Source organism: Bos taurus, chromosome 5 (assembly GCF_002263795.3).
Source record: "Bos taurus isolate L1 Dominette 01449 registration number 42190680 breed Hereford chromosome 5, ARS-UCD2.0, whole genome shotgun sequence".
NCBI classification, from domain to species: domain Eukaryota; kingdom Metazoa; phylum Chordata; class Mammalia; order Artiodactyla; family Bovidae; genus Bos; species Bos taurus.
In genome coordinates this window covers 108,288,480-108,304,357 of record NC_037332.1, presented here as the reverse complement: position 1 = coordinate 108,304,357, position 15,878 = coordinate 108,288,480, and the positions used below count along the sequence as shown (strand labels likewise).

At 52.1% G+C, this 15,878-nt stretch overlaps 1 protein-coding gene across 1 annotated transcript in view; it reads left to right on the top strand.

Moving 5' to 3' along the window:
* The first annotated feature begins 6,012 nt into the window (after positions 1–6,012).
* CACNA2D4 (calcium voltage-gated channel auxiliary subunit alpha2delta 4) overlaps positions 6,013–15,878 on the top strand; it is a 66,403-nt gene continuing 56,537 nt past the window's right edge. The window contains exons 1-7 of the mRNA XM_059887280.1: positions 6,013–6,062; positions 6,413–6,523; positions 8,242–8,323; positions 9,591–9,707; positions 11,312–11,371; positions 12,049–12,211; positions 12,398–12,529. Of these exons, the coding sequence (XP_059743263.1) occupies positions 6,013–6,062; positions 6,413–6,523; positions 8,242–8,323; positions 9,591–9,707; positions 11,312–11,371; positions 12,049–12,211; positions 12,398–12,529 (715 nt within the window). The remainder of the gene's footprint in view (positions 6,063–6,412; positions 6,524–8,241; positions 8,324–9,590; positions 9,708–11,311; positions 11,372–12,048; positions 12,212–12,397; positions 12,530–15,878) is intronic.

The window sequence follows — 15,878 nt, the reverse complement described above, 5'->3', positions numbered from 1 at the left end:
AGGATTGGCCATGTGTGATTAAAGGCACTGGGAATCTGAGCCCAAACTCTCCTGGGCCAGAGTCTCCAAATCTCCAGGAGCCGGAACCAGTGCCTTGTAGCAGTGAATGTTTTAACTGAGAAGCGGTCTCCGGGGATCTGAGTAGGAGTCCAGACACATGGCCCTGCCCAGGGCAGCTGCAGATGTGCCCTTTTCTCCAGCTTTTAAAAAACCCACTCACCATCTTAATCATTTCTAAGTATACAGTTCGATACCACTAAGTACCCTTCAGTATTCTTGCCTGGAGAATTCCATGGACAGAGGATCCTAGCGGGCTACAATCTGTGGAGTTGCAAGAGTCAGACATGACTGAGCGACTATCTCACACACACACACACACATTCATACCACCATGCGAGCATCTCCAGAACTCTGCATCTTGCAAAACTGAAACGCCGCCCTCACCAACACTAACCCCCAGCCCCTGGTATCACCCTTCTACTACTGTCTCTATGACTCTGACTCCTCCAGGGACCTCTTACAAGCGGAATCACACAATACACGTCCCTCTTTGTCTGGCTTATTTTACTGAGTACAATGTCCACAAGTCCCCTCCATGGTGCGGCAGGTGTCAGAGCTTCCTTCCTTAAGGCTGAACCACATCCCCCTGTGTGCACAGACTGCTCTGTTTACCCACCATCTGTTGATGGGCACCTGGGCCCCCCAGCTCGTGGTGATTGTGACTGAAGCTGCTCTGAGTGACAGCTCTTCCTGTAGGACAGCTCAGCCCATCCAGGTTTGCAGGCCCGGGGATCAGTATCCGCTGTGTCCTGCTGGTGCGACTGCAGTGCCTGAGGTTTCCCCAGTACCCTATTCACCTCTTTGTAAATGTTCTTGTTGTTGTTCAGTTGCTTAGTCGTGTCCGACTCTGTGACCCCATGGACTGCAGCACACCAGGCTTCCCTGTTCTTCACCATCTCCTAGAGCTTGCTCAAACTCATGTCCATCGAGTCAATGATACCATCCAACCATCTCATCCTCTTTCACCCCCTTCCCCTCCTGCCTTCAATCTTTCCCAGCATCAGGGGCTTTTCCAATGAGTCGGCTCTTCACATCAAGTGGCCAAAGTATTGGAGCTTCTGCTTTAGGACCAGTCCTTCCAATGAATATTCAGAGTTGATTTTCTTTAGGATGGACTGATCTGATCTCCTTGCTGTCCAAGGGACTCTCAAGAGTCCTCCCCAGAATCGCAATTAGAAAGCATCAACTCTTCGGTGCTCAGCCTTCTTTATGGTCCAGCTCTCACATCCATACATGACTACTGGAAAAACCATAGCTTTGACTATTCGGACTTTATTGCCAAAGTGACATCTCTGCTTTTTAATATGCTCTCTAGGTTTGTCATAGCTTTTCTTCCAAGGAGCAATCATCTTTTAATTGTAAATAGTCCCTTTAATAAACTCTTTCCAAGTCAATTGAATTGTCATCCCCCCCTTCCAGGACTTGTCCAATAGAAACAGGGGCAGAGGGCAAGCAGGGCCACGGAGGGGGCTCAGGCCCCTTGTGGAGCCGCTGTGGTGCAGCAGCTGGCAAGACACGGGCCTGGGAGGAAGCTGGGTCAGCTCGTGATGGCCCTGGGACTGTGGAACAAGCGTTGGCTTTTACTCTCATTGATGTGGGCAGCTGCTGGGTCCTCTGAGCAGAGTGACATGATCTGACTTACGTTTTCAGATGGCTTCCATGGACCTCCCTGGCAGTCCAGTGGTTAAGAGTCTGCATTTCCACTGCAGGGGACACAGGTTCAATCCCTGGTTGGGGAACTAAGATCCCGCATGCCGGAAGATGTGGCCAATAAATAAATAAATATTTAAAAACAAAAATAGTAAAAGGACTCAGTGGGATGATTGGAGGAAAGTTTCTTTTCCAAAGAAACCCAGAGTCCAGCCCCTGTGCTGCAGGAAAATCAAGCAGCCCATGAGGAGGGGAAGCAGGTCTCCCAGCCTCAGCCCCTGCTGAGGTCCCAGCCGACAGCCAGCACAGACCTGCGGGACATATGAGCAAACCCTCCTGTAGATGGACCCTCCAGCCCCCACTGAGCTGCCCCAGCTGACACCACGTGGGATACCAATGAGCCTTTTCTGTGCAGCCTTGCTCAAAACACACACTCAGGAGCTAAAGAGATAATTGCTTTTATTTTTAAGCCACTAAGTATAACTTTGCAGTAATAAACAATGAGAGTCTCACTACTTACCAAAAAAGTGTTTACAGCATTATATACCCATGGTTCTCTGCTTTTGCTCCTTCTGTTTCTCCTATCCTATCCGTTCTGTATAACAGTCCCTTCAAGAGTCTCCAACTGGTGAACTCCTGTTCATCCTTTAAAGCCCAATTCAGATGTCCCTTTCACTATGGAGGCCTTCCCTAAAATTGCTCCTTGCCTTCTTCCCACCACAAGGAAAGAATAAATGTCTCTTCTATCCATACTATGCTGCTAAGTACTTCACTTAGGCATGACGGCACTCAGCCGAGTGGTGGCTTTGAGACCAGGGTCCCTGGATAGACTCTAAGTATTTATCTCAAGCATCACGTCCACCCTTCCTTCCAATCTGTGCCTCACATCTCCAGGGCATGGTGAGGGGCTGACACCAGGAAGATTCCCTAGAAAAGAGGGTTAAATTTAGGGAAGTTGAGATGAAAGACTGAAATACTCTTCCCCTTGTGGGAATAAAAGCTGGATGTAAGAATAAAGCCAGATGTAAGTTCTCTCCTTCCTGGCCAACAGCTGAGGGCTGAGCCCTGAGGTCTGAAGGTCAGAGGCCTCTCTGAGTTTGGTAATGCCCTTAGCTATTGCTCTGGTCATTTTATTTCTGCTAAGAAATGCCCCCTCTGAAGGACTCAACTCTGAAGCCCTCTGCCCTCCCCACCAAGCCCCTGCAGTCCTGGGGAGCCATAAGTGGTGCAGTAAGGGGACCCATAGCTGGAGCGGGCCAGAGTGGACAATGTGTGCACAGCGAGTTGTGTCTTAGAGATGCTGGAAAGGCGTGTTTCTTTACACAGCCTGTGGGGGCAGCACCCAGTGCTTTACCCACCACCCTAACATCACATCAGCCTGTTTCTTTGCAAGAAGTCTGCGGGCTTCCCAGCAGATCTGAGGGGCTGGGGAACCAATCACCCCCATGTCTGTGATGTGGACAGATCTTCCTAGCAGCTCCAGGGCCTAGAGCGTCAGAGTCAGGCAGCGGCCGCAGTGAGCAGGTGCTAGAATGGGGCGGGGCGGGCCAGGGGATCATGGCTCACGTCACGTGGGGGGTCACCCACAGCAGACACAGAACACGGGTGCAGAGGGAGGCATAAAAGGGAGCATTTATTTAAAATAACAGAGTCTGGGGGAGGGAGTAATTAGGAGCTTGGGATTAACAGACAAACACTACTATATATAAAATAGATAAACCAGGCCCTACTGTGTAGCACAGGGAAATATATTCAATATCTTGTAATAACCTATAATGGAAAAGAATCCAAAAGAAGTGGTGTATGTGTATGTATAACTGAATCACTTTGCTATACACCTGAGACATTATAAATCAACTATATTTTTTTTAATTGAAAAAACAAAAAATTAAATTAAAAAATAAAATGAAAGAGTCACTCCAAATGACAAACTTTAAGAAGTGGATGAATACCACAAAAATCACGAAACCTAGAAAAGTCACAGATTCTTTTTATTTGCTAATTGACCAATACCCCTCTGTGGCACTTTTTCTAAATTTGTTATGATTCATAATGAAGAGTATGCAGAATTCCCCTGAAACCCAGCATTCCTAGGAGCTAAATTCCAGCATCTATAGCGATCACTGCCCCTCCAGACACGCAGCACTGACTCCCCACCAGGGATGCACAGGAGTTTGTCTTGGGAACCCTTGCTTCTCCGGGCATTTCTCTGCTTTTGTGGCAGCCCCACGCCCCACTTTGCAGGAAGCAGCGAGTTTGATCAGGACAAGATGCACCAACCAAGAAGCACTCTGACCGGTGGCAGGGGTGGATGTGGCCTCATAAGGCACTATTGCCAGTTTGGGCCCCCAGAGACAAGAATTTTCATCAAATCCTGTTATGTGTAATTCCTGTCGGAAGAGAAGACAGCATATGTCATGTTTATAATTATGGGCAATCAGTGTCGACTGCTTCCTAACAGGAGCACCAGGCCTGGAGAGAACCAGGCCCTCACTGACCGCTTTATCCCATCGTGGGTAGAATCTTCTGCAGACAAGCTTGTGGTCTTGCTTCCCTCCCCTCCTGCACACTGCCAGTGCGGGACGCTGTGAGGTGGTCACGCTGCTGCTGGGGGGTGGTCCAGTTGTGGGGCAGCAGCCCTGAGGGCAGGCGGTGAGTGTCCCTGGAGCCACCCTGCCAGGATGGCTGGAGACAACAGTCTAGGTGGCTACACAAGCCAGACTCATTGTATCCTGCGGGGAGCGAGCTCCACCCTTGGCAAAGGTCATGAGGAAGGAGGCTTGGCATACGCAAAGGCGGGATCAAGCCTCAGGAGTCTCCCTGGAAATTCTCGAGCAATCTACCCCCAAAACCAGAGTCTGCCTACTTTCTGCTTTGTGCTTTCACCTACACCTCTGACTTTACGGGGGGCTGTCCCCCACTATCTCTCTGAAAAAAGAGTTAGCTTACAGCTCCAGTTAATAATTCCTGGGTGTGACAGTGTTTCAACCTACAAACTCCCTTGAAAGTCCTCTAGCCTGCCTGAATAGGTTTTTCTGGCCACATGTGATTGCTCAGAGCCTCCAAACTGTGAGAGGCACGAGATGTTCTAAACTGTCTAAATACAGATTCCTTTGAGCAGTTAAAAGATTGATTAGAAATTGTATTGGTGAAGGGAGTTTCACTTGTTGGGCCAATGTTTGCTGCTAAGTCTCCATATCCCTTACCTGCTGTGTCCCTGGCAGTGTATTGATTAATATAATTGGTGTAAGTAGTAGCTTTAATGTTTGTAACCTGGGACCCTTGAGTTAATTCTTTTTCTTGTTATAGCCCACCACACCTTTGCTCTGTAGGAATGCAACTTTATCTAATGCTTTTTGGAGGCTGGCGCCTGACTTTAGAATAATCACCTTTAGAGAAAAAGGCCTCCGGGCCAGAAGATGATGCAAATCACCTAAACTTTTGCATATGATAAGTTTGCAGGAAGAAAGCCTGGCTTACTGCATGACTCTACCCCTTCCCCCATTATCCTCTATGCATAACTTAAGGTATAAAAACAACTTTGGAAAAAAGTGCGGGCCTTGTTCACCGAAACTTGGTCTCAACATGTCGTTCTTTCTCTTACCTTCTGGCTGAATTATTCAGCCTCTTTTCTCCACTGAATTTCCTCACTGAGTTATCCTTATTTCAGCCTCTTTTCTCCACTGAATTTCCTCACTGAGCTATCCTCATTCTATTACTCTTTATATCCTTAATTAACGTTTAATTAAGCAATTGTTTCCTGATCCTCGCCGACGCCGTCCCCGCTTCGAATTCCCTAGATCCACCGGGGCTGGACCCCGGCAGTATCCCTGCTTGGCTTCCTCTCGGCTGAACCCCTGTGGCCCACAGTCCCCCCCAGCTCCACCTAGGATGGGGGAAGTCAGACAGAGGACCTGAGATGCAGATGGACATAGGCCTTGACCAGCAGTGGCTGGACGTGCATTAGGGGCTGGATCTGTGCAAGGGGTGGGGAGGGCGGGGGCGGGGGGCTGGAGCTTCCCAGAAAATGGGTCCCCGACCTAGAACCAGGTGAGACGTGGAGGACTTGGGGCCATTGGCTGTGGACATTACCTGTGACCTGGCCAAAGGCAGCAGGCTGGACGTGGGAGCCCACGTAGAGACACCCTGTCCCCTCGCCTCCCTGAGCAAACGGGGATGCTCACATGGGTCCCAGGATGGCTCTGAGCTTTCAGGAGCAGATTCATCACAGGGTCAGGGTCGCTCTGTCGTCTCCTGGGTCCAGAGACTGGTCTGCCTCTGTGACGCGGGAGACTGAGGCTCATGCGTGGTGAGCTGGCCCCCACTTCTGAAACCAGGATAATCCCACTGAGGTCCCTGACTCCACCCTCCTGCTGCCGGGCGGGGATTAGAGAAGAGGCCGGCGGATTAACTGGCTCATTCTGTTCCAGCCTCTCCAGTCAGCCCCTCTCCTGGGAGCCTGCTGCTCAGGTGGGGCCACCCCTCTGCGAGACAGACAGGGGAGCCCCCTCCTTACGCACAGACACTGCAGCCAGGACCCTACTGGAAGCTGGGGAACCACAGGCTTGTCCAGACCCAGAAGCAGAAGGTGTGGGCCGTGCGAGGGGTCTGGGCAGACAAAGCTCAGGGTCTGAGGCTGCTCCCCAGCCTCATCCCACATGGGCACCATGCCTGGGCCCCCCAGCAACCACACAGACCCCAGCCCCATCCCTGTGACCTGGGCCTCCCTGCGGAAGACGGCGATCCTCCTGTGTCTGCTGTCCAGCACGTCCCTGTCCCCCACACGGGGGCAGGTCAGGATCCCTGTGGAAACGTAAGCCTCGAGGCCAGCCCCCCGCCCCAGATACCCTTTCCCCCCTCTCCTCCCCAGCCCATCTCAGTCCTCGCCCCCCTCCAGATCCCCTGGGGCTCGGCCACCCAGTCCCCCTGTCCATTTCCCCTGTGAACTTCTCTTCCCCAAATCTCAGCCATTTGGGGCCCCACCCCTACCCCTCCCCAGACCTGATCATGGAAGCCCCCACGACTCCTGGCACCCCCAGCACCTGCGGGGTGATCGCAGGATGAGAGGTTGGAGTGGGAGCTGAGTTGCTGGAAGTGACCATCAGGCTCCCCCAAGGATTTGCCAGGAAACCCACATCTCGACATTATGAGGGTAAACAGGCCTAAACTGACCACCACCTGTGCAGCCAGGAGTCAGGGGGAGTGAAGGGGGGTTCCCCATTCCCTTTTTACACCTGTCTGCCTCCCTCTTGGCCCCAGTCCTACATTCTGTCACTAAGAGCAGCTCCAGGGAAGTTTCCAGTCATTCACAACTGTGTATAAAGTACTGTGTGGCTCCCTGGGGCTGTCTGGTCTTTAGTGCTCAGTTCTGGTGGCTCCGTTAAATACAGTTCCAGTTGGGATGGGTGCAGAACATCCTGGACTAAAGGGGCTACCTGTTCATCACACCTGAGCCCAGCACGAGTCAGATTGCTGTCAGCCTTGGCCTTACAGAAGGGGGCCCTGCAGCCCATGGATGCCCAGGGTTTGTGTGGGGCTGAGCCGAGCATGAGGTTTGCAGTTCACTGTCCCCACGGAGAGGGTCCCACCTCTACTTTGTCACCTGCCTGTGGCCCCAACCTCCCAGACACAGCTCAGAGGCTTGGCCTCTCTGCCTCACACCCTGCCACCGAGCCTTTAGAAGAGGAGTCGTGGCCCCAGGGTGACCCTGCAAGGGGCAGCTGGAGGACAGCTGGCCGAGAAGCTGCATCTGTGCACGTCCTCAGGGTTTCCCGCCCAGCCTGCCCACCCCCAGCCTCGTTCCTTTCTCTCTAGTCCTTGGGGTGTGGGGTTAAGGCTTGGCTCCGGGTGGTCAGCTCTGCCCCTCAGCGGGGTCCTAGCCAAGGTGCTCTGATCATAGTGTAACTGTTGAGTCCTGACGGGCCCTCTGGGTCCCTGCCCTACAGAGGGTGGACTGTGTTGGTGTGTTCTCCTGGGTGTACGGCACTGTGTAATTTGTGTGTGCCTGTGTGTGTCCATGTCTACGTGTATGTCTATGTTATTTGTGTCCCTGCATGATTGTGCAGGTTTGTGTATGTGCAACAGTGGGTGTCTCTGCGTGTAGACACAGGCTTCCTATGTGCATGCGTCTGTGTGCATCTATCTGGGTGTGTGTGCATGCATGTGTACGTGTGTGTGTGTGTGCATGTGTGCATCTTTGTGTCTATGTGTGTGTGCATGTGTGTATGTGCTTGTGTGTATACATGAGTGAATCTTTGTTTCTCCCTGTGTGTATATGTATGTGCATGTATGCATGCATGTGTGTGCAAGGGTCTGTGGATGGGTTGTATATGTGTGTGCATGTGTACATGCATGTGTGTCTGCACACGCATGTGTGCATCTCTGTGTGTGCGTGTATACATGCACATGTGCATCTGCACATGCGTGTGTACATCTGTCTCCGTGTGTGTACGTGCACGTGTGTGCATTCATGTGTGTGTGCATGTGCGTGTGAGTGTATGCATGCACACTTGTACTCCTTCTGTCTGGCAGAGTGAAGCTGTGGGCAGACACCTTTGGCCGGGACCTGTATGACACTGTCACCAAGTACTCGGGCTCCCTCCTGCTGCAGAAGGTCAGTGCCACCCAGGGCAGCTGGGCAGTCAGCCAGGTGGTCAGAGACAGGGACTCTGTCCAGGTGGGGAAGCAGGATGTCTGTGCTTATGAAGGGCCCTGGGGGCCATCTAATCCAATCCCCATTTCAGATGGTGAAACTGAGGCCCAGGGAGAGGAACGATTTGCCCGAGACACAGAGCAAGCTGGTGGGATGTCAGCTCAGGGGCCAGGAAGCCAACACTGAGATGGGATCAGGGAACAAGAGATTGTGGGGGTGAGGGACTGACCAGAGAGGGAGTGAGTGGGCCAGATGCAGGCCCCACACTGGGGAGCAGGAAGGGGCCAGCAGAGAGCCGCCCACTCAGTGCTCCACCCTGCCTGCCACGGTGTCCTGGCTGCAGGGCCCCTGGGCAGGAGCTGGCCACCACCCCCCATGAGTAGTTCACTGCTCTGTCGATTAAAGATGACCCACCAGCTTCTCACTAGACCCCTCAAGCTCCAGTCCCCCTGGCATCGCGACTTCCAGACCATCACAAAGGAGGGTGCTGCTGTCCTACTGCCCATGGCCGAGTGTCCATGTTCCCCATCTTATCCCCTCTGCAGCTTCAGATTGTTTCTTAAGCACTGCTGAAAGGAGCCTCTGGCTTTTAAGGTCATGCCTGTCCCCTCCGGCTGTCCTAGTCCTGGGCAGGTAGCAATGCCAGCTCCCCCCGACTCCCCTCACTCTCCCCACCGCCACACCAGCCCCTCAGCCAAGCAAGTTTCTTCCGATTTTCTCCTTCCTCTGACTCATGAGGGAGCTGGAGCCATGACTGTTTGGGGTAAAAGCCATGGACTTGCAGTTTGGGGAACTAAGCAACTTGTGCCCAGGTGGCTTCCCAGGGCCCAGACAGTGACTCAGTGGCCCTCTTAGCGCCCAGGCTCACTGGCCGAGGGTCAGGCAGTGCCCAGCCCTGCGGCTCATAGGCTGTGGGGGGCACACCACGATCTTGGACCTCGCAGCCCCTGAGAGCCATCCCTGGAGGCAGCATGTGGAGGCCCAGCCCCTGAGCAGCTGTGTGACCTCAGTTGAGTTTCACGACCTGTCTGAGCCTCAACCTCTCCCTCTGACGGATGTGAATCAGAGGACGTCTGATAAGAGAAGTCACTTGTCATCTGCAGGAGAGGTTTTGGAGGAGACAGGGCCATCCTGGCCCCGGTGTGGACATCCAGTGGGAGGGCGGAGACTGCTAGCCATCCGGGTGGACTTCTGGGTCCCAGAAAACAGGTGTGTGTCTCCTGAACAGAAATACAAGGACGTGGAGTCCAGTCTGAAGATCAAGGAGGTGGACGGCTTGGAGCTGGTGAGGAAGTTCTCAGAGGACATGGAGACCATGCTCCGCAGGAAAGTGGAGGCTGTCCAGGTGCTCAGCCTGGGGTCTGGGGGTCTGCCCACCCCAGACACCAAACACCCGCCCTGGGCCCTCCCACTCACATCACCTTCCACCCCATAGCTCTGTGAGCCACCAGACCCTTGTAAAGGAGGTGGGGTGGGGGCAAGGGGAGAGAGAGGAGGGCTGGGGTGGGTGCCCTGCCTTAGGGAACAGCGTCCAGGGCTGGAGGGTCAGCCCATGGTGTCAAGAAAGACCTGCATCATGATTTCAGGTTCAGTGGTGGGACGGGGTGCAGAGTGAGGGCCCAGGAGTCACCGCTGAGTGAATGGTGGGTGGGGGCAGAGGGTGGGAGGGCCATGGGGTGACTGACTGCCTGTGAAGTGAACCCCCTCCCCGCCTTCCCTGCCCTCCTCCCCTCTTCCTCTCCACCATCCCCCTTCTCCCCTCCTCCCTTTTTCCCCTCCTCCCCCTTCCCTCCAGGGTCACAGCCACAGACCCTCCATGAGGGTGCCATGGGGAATCTCCTGCAGAGCAGCCCTAAATAACCTTTGCCCCGTGGAACTTCTTCATCTTGCCCTCAGCCACGAGGGTTGGGTGCAGGGCAGCAAGGATTGCTCTGCCCAGTTCACAGGAGGATAAACAGAGACCCAGAGGGTGGCAAATGATGTAAAATCCCATCTTCCTGGTAATAAATGCCCTGCTGTGTCTCTACTTCTATTTACTGCACCTTTTCTTTCCTTTATCTTTTTTCTTTTAAGCTATTTGTTTATTTATTTGGCTGCACTGGGTCTTAGTTGCAGCATGTGAGATCAAGTTCCCTGACCAGAGATCAAACCTGCAGCCCCTCCACCGGAAGCTTGGAGTCTTTACCACTGGATGACCAGGGAACTCCTCTTTGTATTTTTTAATATATTTTATTTATTTATTTATTTTTGGCTGCTCCATGAAGCATTTGGGATCTTAGTTCCCCAACTGGAGATCAGCCCCAAACCCCTTGCAGTGGAAGTGCAGTCTTAACGACTAAACCCTCAGGGAAGTCCCAATGACTTTAATTTTTAAAGAAGTGTTAGGTTGACAGCAAAATTGTGAAGAAAGCACAGAGTTCCAATTTACTCCCCTGCCCTCACAAACACAGCCTTCCCAGCTGCCAACACCCCCACCAGGTGGTACACTTGTACAATCAACGAATGGACACCGATGCGTCATTGTCACCTGAAGTCCGTAGTCTGCTTGAGGGTTCACTCTTGGGGGTGTGCATCCCAAGGGTTTGGACGAACATGTAATGACATGTACCCACTGCCATAGATCACAGAGTAGTTTCACTGCCTTGCAAAGTCCTGCTCGCCCCTGGCCACGGCTGACCTCTGGGCTGTGTCCCCAGGCTTCTGTGTCTGACCTTCCCTGGAACACTGTGTAGCTTAAAGGACCCTGGGTGTCGCCTTGCAGACTGGTCTCCTGTCCTGTGACCTGCGTCTGCCTTTTGGCCACTGAGACTAACGCTGCTGTGCACGTTCGGTGCAGGCGCTGGTCTGAGTGTCTGTCCCTGGTTCTCGTGGGTGGATCCCTGGGAGTGGACCTTACGGGGCCCCTGGCCTCCTTTCCCCGCTCACTCTCCCCTCGTGTCCCCACCGCAGAATCTGGTGGAGGCTGCCGAGGAGGCCGACCTGAACCACGAATTCAACGAGTCCCTGGTGGTGAGTTCTCCTGCCCCACAGCCCTGGGAGTTACGACAACTAAAGTCCCGAAGCCCTTCAGGCTGGGTCCCCTGAGGATGGGACATGGGGCGAGGGTCGGGGGGAAGAGGCCCGGCATCGTCTTTCAATGCATGCAGGTATGTGTGGACCTGAGGGCTGGTTCTGAACCGCACAGGTGTGTGTGAACCTGAGGGTTGGTTCTGAACCACACAGGTGTGTATAAATGTGAGGGTTGGTTCTGAACCACACAGGTATATATGAACCAGAGGGTTGATTCTGAACCATTCTGAGTCCTTGAGGAGCCATTTGTGGCCCAGTTCAGGGCCAGACTGCAGGCTGTCTCTTCAGAGGGAAACCCCCTGCAGGGACCCTGTTCTGGGTCCCAGGAGCCCTCCCACTCCCATTAGAGCTCAGGGTGCTGGTGGGGGCACCTCCATCTGTCCACCTCCCCTGAATCTGTGTCTGCCTGTCTGTCCCAATCCTGGCTATGTCCACACACCAAGCAAAGTGGGGACTGAAGCCATAATCCAGACAGTTTACTTCAAACCCGAAGAATCAACCATCGGGTCCAACTGTTTGGAACTTGCCCCGAATCAGCGGTGGCTGGACTCCTCAGCCCATGTGGATGCCGCTCCCGTCTGACCCTCTCTCACCCCCGTCCCTCTTGGTCACCCTAGTTCGACTATTACAACTCCGTCCTCCTCAACGAGAAGGACTCGAGCGGGGCATATGTGGAGCTGGGGGCCGAGTTCCTCCTAGAGGCCAACGCGCACTTCAGCGACCTGCTGGTGAACACGACCCTGAGCAGCGTGCAGCTGCCCACCAACGTCTACAACAAAGGTGCCCTCCGGACCCCCCACTCCGGGAGCAAACAGGGCCCCCGGCTCAGGGGAGAGTGAGCGCGGGTGTGGATGGCCTCGCTGCAGGCAGCGTGCTTTCAAGTGTGTGCTTGTGTGTGCGTGTATGTTCAGCAGGTGAAGACTGATTTCATCTCCTCTGCATTCCCCCAACAATCTCACCCTTCAGACCCAGATATCTTGAATGGAATCTACATGTCCGAAGCTCTGAACGCTGTCTTCGTGGAGAACTTCCAGAGAGACCCAACGCTGACCTGGCAGTACTTCGGCAGTTCCACGGGGTTCTTCCGCATCTACCCAGGTGAGGACCCGGGGAGGCGTCTCCACAGTCCTCTAGGCTCTGTCTCTGGGAGCAAGGTGACGCTGCAATCCAAGAAGCACACTTTCAAGTGATAACTGATGAAGGGATGAACCAACGATGCCGTTGGACCCCTCGGTAAATAGCCAGTCAATGCCCACCTGGACTCTGGTCCTGCAAGAAGCATGTGGGAGGTGGAGAGGAGGGCCAAACAGTTCTGACCTTCAGAAGGCTGCATCCTCACTGAAGAAATGGGACAAAGTCCATGTTCAACAGTGGGAACAAGGTTAAACTGGCTAGCGGGCAGCCCAGCAGACAGCCGGGGAATCTCCCTGGTCTACTGACCAAACAGAAAACAGAAGCCCCTCTACAAGGTCTCCAAGAGCTCTGCCTCCTGTTACTTCTCATTCAAAAGGATTCACCTCCATAGCTCTCACCCAGTCTTATTTTAGCCCCCTCTCCAGAAAACCTTGATATGGCCCTGTTTGGTGAGACAAGTGTTACTCCCCAATCAATAGAAATTGTCTAGAAGACAGACAAGAAATTCAGGCAAGGCTTTAAATTTGGGGCCCTGGCTGCAGCAGTGGGGAGCAAGAACAAAACCCAGGTTCCCTTGCTGGCTCCCGCGGGCGAGGAGCTGGTTCCTTTTATCAGGGTGAGAGTAGGGGTGCGTCCCAGGGTTGGGCTGGAGGGGTGCCTGTGTGGTCTGCCCACCCCTTGGTGGTGTTGAGTGCAGGGGACGTGCGCAGTGCCCAGGTTTTGTTCCCAGTTCTTCAGAAGTGGCAGTTGTGTTTTTGATGTTTTTATATCTTGTTGTCCATAATCTGCCTCAACTGCACACGTGTGCAGTTATTTTTAGTCTATAGTTGCTTTGTATTTTGTTGCTCAAGGAGACGTTTGTCCAGGTATAAGCACTTCAGCCAAGGGTCCCAGGTCCCCAGCCCCAGCCTGTCCTGAGGGTCCTGAGGATGGTTCCATGTCCCCCAGGGTTTCTCTTAGGAGGAGTACAAAACAACCTCAGAGCTCACGGCTTCCCCAGGGTGGACCCTCCCATGAAAAAATCGTGTGAAAATGTTAGTTGCTCAGTTATGTTCAATTCTTTGCAACCCCTGGACTGTAGCCGCCAGGCTCCTCTGTCCATGGGATTCTCCAGGCAAGAATACTGGAGTGGGTTGCCATTCCCTTCTCCAGGGGATCTTCCCAACTCAGGGATCAAATCCGCCTGCATTGCAGGCAAATTTCATCCAAGCCACCAGGGACACTGCTGTCTCACTACCCAAATCCACAACAAGTCATTGGTTCTTTTCTGTTCTCTGGCGCCTCAGTGGGCAAGTTCATCCCTCTTCCGTGGAACAACCCTTCAAATGCTTGGAGACTCCTCCCATGTCCCTCATGCCTTCCCCAGGGTGGAATTCCTGCTGCATCAGGGCTCCCAGAGCTGTCAACTTGTCTGCAGACACAAAGCTTGCCCGTTTTTGTCCTGGGTTGTTTGCTGCTCTGTCACTGGGTTCTCTTCACAGTCTGGCTTTTTCCTTGCATTCCGTGGATTCCCTTTGCATTCTATTCACTGTGACTTTTGACCCGCAGAAGTCTTTGTGCTTCTTGGTGTCAGGGGAGTGTTTTAATGTTGTTTGCTTCTCAATATTTTTGAATTCCCCTGTGAATTCTTCTTTGAACTTTTAGTAATCTAACAGTGTGTTTTGTAATTTCCAAATATATGGGGATTGTAGCTTTATCTTTTTATTATAAATTTCTGATTCAGTTGTTTGCAGCCAGAGAACATGGTGTATATGGTGCTGATTGTATGAAATTAGTTGGGAGCTAGTTTAATAGCTTGTCATCAACTGTTGTAAATATTCTACATGTGCTTGAGCAGAATATGGGTGTTTTAATGGTTGGATAGAAATTCTGCTCACATCATTAGATGAAGCTTGTTAATCGTATTATTTAAATTTTCCATGCCTTTACTGATTTTATGTCTGCTTGCTCCTCATTAACCTTTATAACATGCTTTTAAAGTCTATTTCATCAGATATTCATAGAGATATTAGTGTGCTCTTGGTTGGTATATGCCTGATATCTATATATTTTCCATCCTTTTACTTCCAATCTTCTAGGTCACTTTGTTTTAGCCATATCTGTTGAAAATAGCATATAGCTTTTTAATTTTTATTCAAACTGACAATCTCTTTTACTATTTGGCAAGTTAAGCACATTTTCATGTATTATATTGATATATTTGGACATGCTATAATATTTTTTAGATTTCTCCCCCTTCTGTTTTTATGTTTCCTTTTTGCTTCTTCCTTTCTTTTTTAATGATTTACCTTTTTTTCATAAATTCTCCCCCTCCAATTCTTTTTTTTTTCCTATCACTTCTGAACTTATTCCTGTTTCCATTTAGTCATTAGTCCTGAATGTGTAACAGGGATTTAGCAGGCACGTGTAACACAAGGTTTTACAATTAAATCATATTTTACCCTCTTCTCAGTCAAAAAAGCACCTGAGAACTCTCCTGCTTACATCTCTGCCCCCACTCTGACTTCTTAATCTCCCCAAATTAGATGCCTTTACTGTTACCTGATACAAATATCTCGTGTGTGTTCCCGGGCCTTTCCAGATTCTAAGAAAGCAAGGCCATAGCAATGAACATCTCTCCCTCAAGACGTGTAGGCAAGCAGAGCTCTTTATTGAAGAGGGACTGTGTGCAGCAGGGCGAAGGCAGGAAAGAATTCCAGCTCCACGAGGACATTCAGGGAAGGGGGTTAAAGGCCATGTTGGGGAGGGGCCTCGGGAGCCCACTCATCTCCTGCTCAGGTCTCAGATTGGTTGGCATCCAAGTGAGGTTTTGAACATCACCAGTCTAGTTTCCTCCTGGTATGCTCATGCCAGAGTCAACTTCAGCCTGCAACCATGGCCTGGCCTCTATACCTGTGGGCTGTGAGCCCTGAAGGGGGTTGTACAGTGTGGAGAAAAAAAAAATATATGTATATATATATATAAAAGAAAGGAAAAGGGGGAAAAGGAAAAAAAGGGAGGGAAACGAAAACGAAAATCTCGTTTCACGTAGTCCGAGGTCCACATGCTTGCAGTCAGAGGTTTCCATCTGTGGGGCAACCACTTAGGAACATCTGTCGGGCCTCGCCCGTGTCTCTCGGGGAGCTGGGAGTTCAGGAGTTTGGGGTTCCTACCTGTGAAGTGAACCCAGCTCTGGGTCTGGGCAGTTGAGGGTGAGTGTCCGTCCATCAGATGCCTCCTGCCTTGCTGCCCCCTCAGTTTATAGGGTGTGATGACTGGTCCCACACACACTGCCCACATCCCCATCCGGCCCTGCCCCAGGGGCCATCCACAC